The sequence below is a fragment of the Notothenia coriiceps genome, unplaced genomic scaffold (assembly GCF_000735185.1).
Source record: "Notothenia coriiceps isolate Sejong01 unplaced genomic scaffold, NC01 NC01_scaffold00019360, whole genome shotgun sequence".
NCBI lineage: Eukaryota > Metazoa > Chordata > Actinopteri > Perciformes > Nototheniidae > Notothenia > Notothenia coriiceps.
The window spans coordinates 367,129-370,759 of NW_011352061.1; the positions used below are offsets into that span (position 1 = coordinate 367,129).

The 3,631-nt window shown below is 34.5% G+C and overlaps 1 protein-coding gene across 1 annotated transcript; it reads right to left on the minus strand.

Annotated features, from left to right (window-relative positions):
* Nucleotides 1–853: 853 nt before the first annotated feature.
* On the minus strand, nucleotides 854–3,539 carry LOC104951997 (glycophorin-C-like). Its single transcript, XM_010778752.1, has 4 exons — nucleotides 3,487–3,539; nucleotides 2,565–2,667; nucleotides 1,592–1,621; nucleotides 854–1,380 (listed from the first exon to the last, which is right to left on the minus strand). Exons 2-4 carry the CDS (start codon nucleotides 2,662–2,664, stop codon nucleotides 1,196–1,198), a joined length of 315 nt encoding a protein of 104 aa, XP_010777054.1. The 5' UTR covers nucleotides 2,665–2,667; nucleotides 3,487–3,539; the 3' UTR covers nucleotides 854–1,195.
* Nucleotides 3,540–3,631: the final 92 nt, after the last annotated feature.

The following is a 3,631-nucleotide window of genomic DNA, read 5'->3' on the forward strand; positions in this document are numbered from 1 at the left end:
ATTCAGGGGTTAAAGTCGTACGTTTACAAGATAAAACATCACATATTTTCTAAAATAGTAAGTGTACATAAAAATAATCACAAATTCATGAGATAAAATTCTTTAATCGAAAACATTTGACACATTATTTAAAATTGTTACATGTAGAAAAATCACAATAAAAATGTGAAAGTGCTGATAATTTAAGTAGTATAGTGAAGTGTCACATGTCAATAAAGTCATTAAAATGACAAGCTGTGTAATGTATATGTAATTACATTTTCACTTTTTCAGTTTTAATCTCATGATTACAAAATATATATAAAATACATTTCAACAGATTCTGTTGAAATGTATTTTATATAATGTTTTAAATGCCTTTTGTTTTAATAAAATGATCTCCTCTAAATTAGACCCATTATGTTCACAGCATTTTTTTGAGTGCAGTACCGTTATCTGGCCGCCAGAGGGCGACAGTACAACGTGCCTTATGCTAAGGGCTCTTAAATGGCACTAAATACACTGTGAAAAAGTGTCCAATTTATTCATATAAATCGACAAAGAACAACAACATTTTAAATACTGAATTCAATTTGTAGCTTTTCAAACTTCAAACGTTTTAAAGTTCTGGACCTCTAAACATCTCGAGAATATGAGACAGAAAATTGAAAAACTGCTGCAAATTCAGAAAAATAGTGATGACATTAATAAAAGTCAAAGGACTCGTGCCCATAAATACATTTTCATACAAAGTGCAGTAGTTTTTGCCTCAATAGACATCTGTCTGACTCCTATATTAGGACCAGTGAGTAACATGAAATACTACAGGGCTTATATTCAGGGGTTAAAGTCACAAAAAAAAATCACAAATTCATTAGATAAAATTCTTTAATAGAATACATTTGAAAACCAACATTATAAAATTGTTACACGTAGAAAAATCACAAACAAAATGTGAAAGTGCTGATAATGTAAGTAGTATAGTGAAGTGTCACAGAGTGGCCGTAGTATGTAAAAAAGCCTATTGTAGGTATAGATAATGTTTAAAAAATACAAAGCTGAGATAAAAAAAACAACTTAACACATAGTTATAGTCACTTAGGTAAAAATTCAAAATGTACATGAAGAAAAACCACCTATTTATGGAAATAAAAACTAGGATATTCTCTGAGATTATAATGTCATAAAGGTAATCTTTTAAAAACGTTTCTTGTCTCTATTCGTGCTCTTCAGCCGTCAGTGGTTTCTTGCTTTGTTGCTCCATATCAGCAGCATCAGACTCTTCGTCTTCCTCTTCCTCATTGAACTCGTTGGTGACATAGGAGCCTTTTTGTCGGGATGAAATCCAGATCAGCACGACCATGATGCAGATCAGCAGCAGCAGCACGGAGCCCACCATGCCTGAAGGTGGAGTAAAGGTGGGGATTCAAAACACGTGGTGTCAGGGCTGCAGATTAAGGTCTTGAAAATAAATGTGTTTTAATTGGCATCATTCAGCCTTAAGTCAGATATGCACATACAGGACATAAAACAACTTGAAGGAACACTTATTATTAGATACATCTATGTTACATTATTAGATAACATTAGGAGATCAAAGTCGAGATCTCACCTCCAATTAAGGCTCCAGACGTTCCACTGTCTGTAAAAGACATACACAAACTTGAAATGAAGCTGAATGTATCCATCTAAATTGTTACTGTCATTGTGAAGCTGCTGCGGGACACATGTCTGCAGAATCCAACCATGCATGGTATTCAAACACCCTCAGTCTATTTTCGAGACTCAGGGTGAGCAGCGATGTGACAGAGCTCCGGTTTTACACTTCAGACACACAGCACTCTTATCACAGCTAATCTCACACACTGTCTTTTAATATCCTGCAAATATCTCAAGAAAACTCCCATTAAAGGTGCAGAAACCGAGATAAAAAGACACGTCGATGCCACAAAAGGTCATACACATGTAATACAGAGATAACAAAGGAGACATTTGTGAGACGATAGACCCTAAATTAAAATAAGAGAACGCAGATTCAACTCTAAACTTTGAAGACATTTCCAAAGAAGATTTTTGAATGTCAGTAATGCAGCTACAGATATTGCATTTAAACAACACTAAAATCCTCTCCAAATGTTAACTTTCCTACATGTTTGATACGTGAGGAAGTGAAAACCACAGCTATTTATATACATTTGACATTTTAATACCAGATGCTGCAATATCCCCCTCTAATATGTAATGGAAAGTATATTAAATAAAATAAAATAAATTAAACTGAAGGTTTTTTTCCCTCCACACAGAGACACAAATGCCCCGGCGTTGCTGTAGAAACAAGAGCCAGTATCAGTGCAACTGCTCTTATCTCCGTGGCGACAGACCCTGGAGGTTTTCACACTCCACCGGTGATAAGACACTCCCTGCTACACACACACACATACTGTACACACACAATTGAACTTGTAATTTTTCGAGTAAATGCATGATCTTATTCAACTTTTTTTTTTTTTTTGCTGGAAACACGATGACTAGATAAATAACGTTTTTTAATCATTTTATTATGACATTTAAATACATGTACGTACCTTTGAGCATTATCATGGGGGTCATGACCTCATGAAGAGCAGTAGCCATGGCAATAGCGGGTGGAGGCGTCACAGGGCCCGGCGTCAACACGTCAGCCATTTTCTTTTTTTCCAACACAAAAGGCAGATGTTAGCAGCGTCTTCTTTAAAGAACTATCTTAGGAATGAAAAAATGCCATTGTTGCAACGGATAAGAGTAATGCTACTTAAACAGGTAAGAAGTATATATATTAGTATCATCCTCTGAACAGTGTCAGGTCAGGATTTTTTTCTTGCAAAACTTTGAAAAATAAAAAAATACAATTATTATTTTATGAATAACCATTATGTGATATTTAAAAAAGGTAAGGGTGATGCATTTTTTATATTTTTCCTAAAAATAAAAATGTCTATAATGTGCTTTTTCATTAAAATGAACTAAAACCAGTGCCTTTTATGTTAAAACAATATTGTTGAGTAGCTTCGACTGCAAGTAAATGTGGAACAAATATAAGTAATTAAGAGTAACATAAACATGCAGCTCCAGATTCATGTTTAAATCTTGCAAAACTTTAAGAAACAATCATATTTCAAACGATTGCATTAAAACGGACTAAAAGGGAAATGACACTTTGTTTTACTCAGAACTATCCGTGTGCTGCAGAGCATTCAGGTTATTTTAATCTGCTTTCATTTGAACTGTTATTATAATAAATGTCTTTATATACTTATTTAAGAAGTTTGGAACATGCACATGCTGGAAAGACTTGTTAAGCAGTGCTTCAAAGGTTATTGACTGAGAACTAGTTAAAAAAAAGGTTACATTTTGAGCAGCAGAATGTTTTGCAAAATAAAGTCACAATGCAAAGAGTAAAACATCGATAATCAAACTAAAAAAACAAGTTCAAAGTCATTTAAAACACAACAAAACCCCAAAACTCACCAAATCTGAGGAGAAGAAGAAGCAGGAGAGAGCGTATGCTGAGTAACACACACACACCCACACACACACACACACACACACACACACACACACACACACACACACACACACACACACACACACACACACTCTCTCTCTCTCTCTC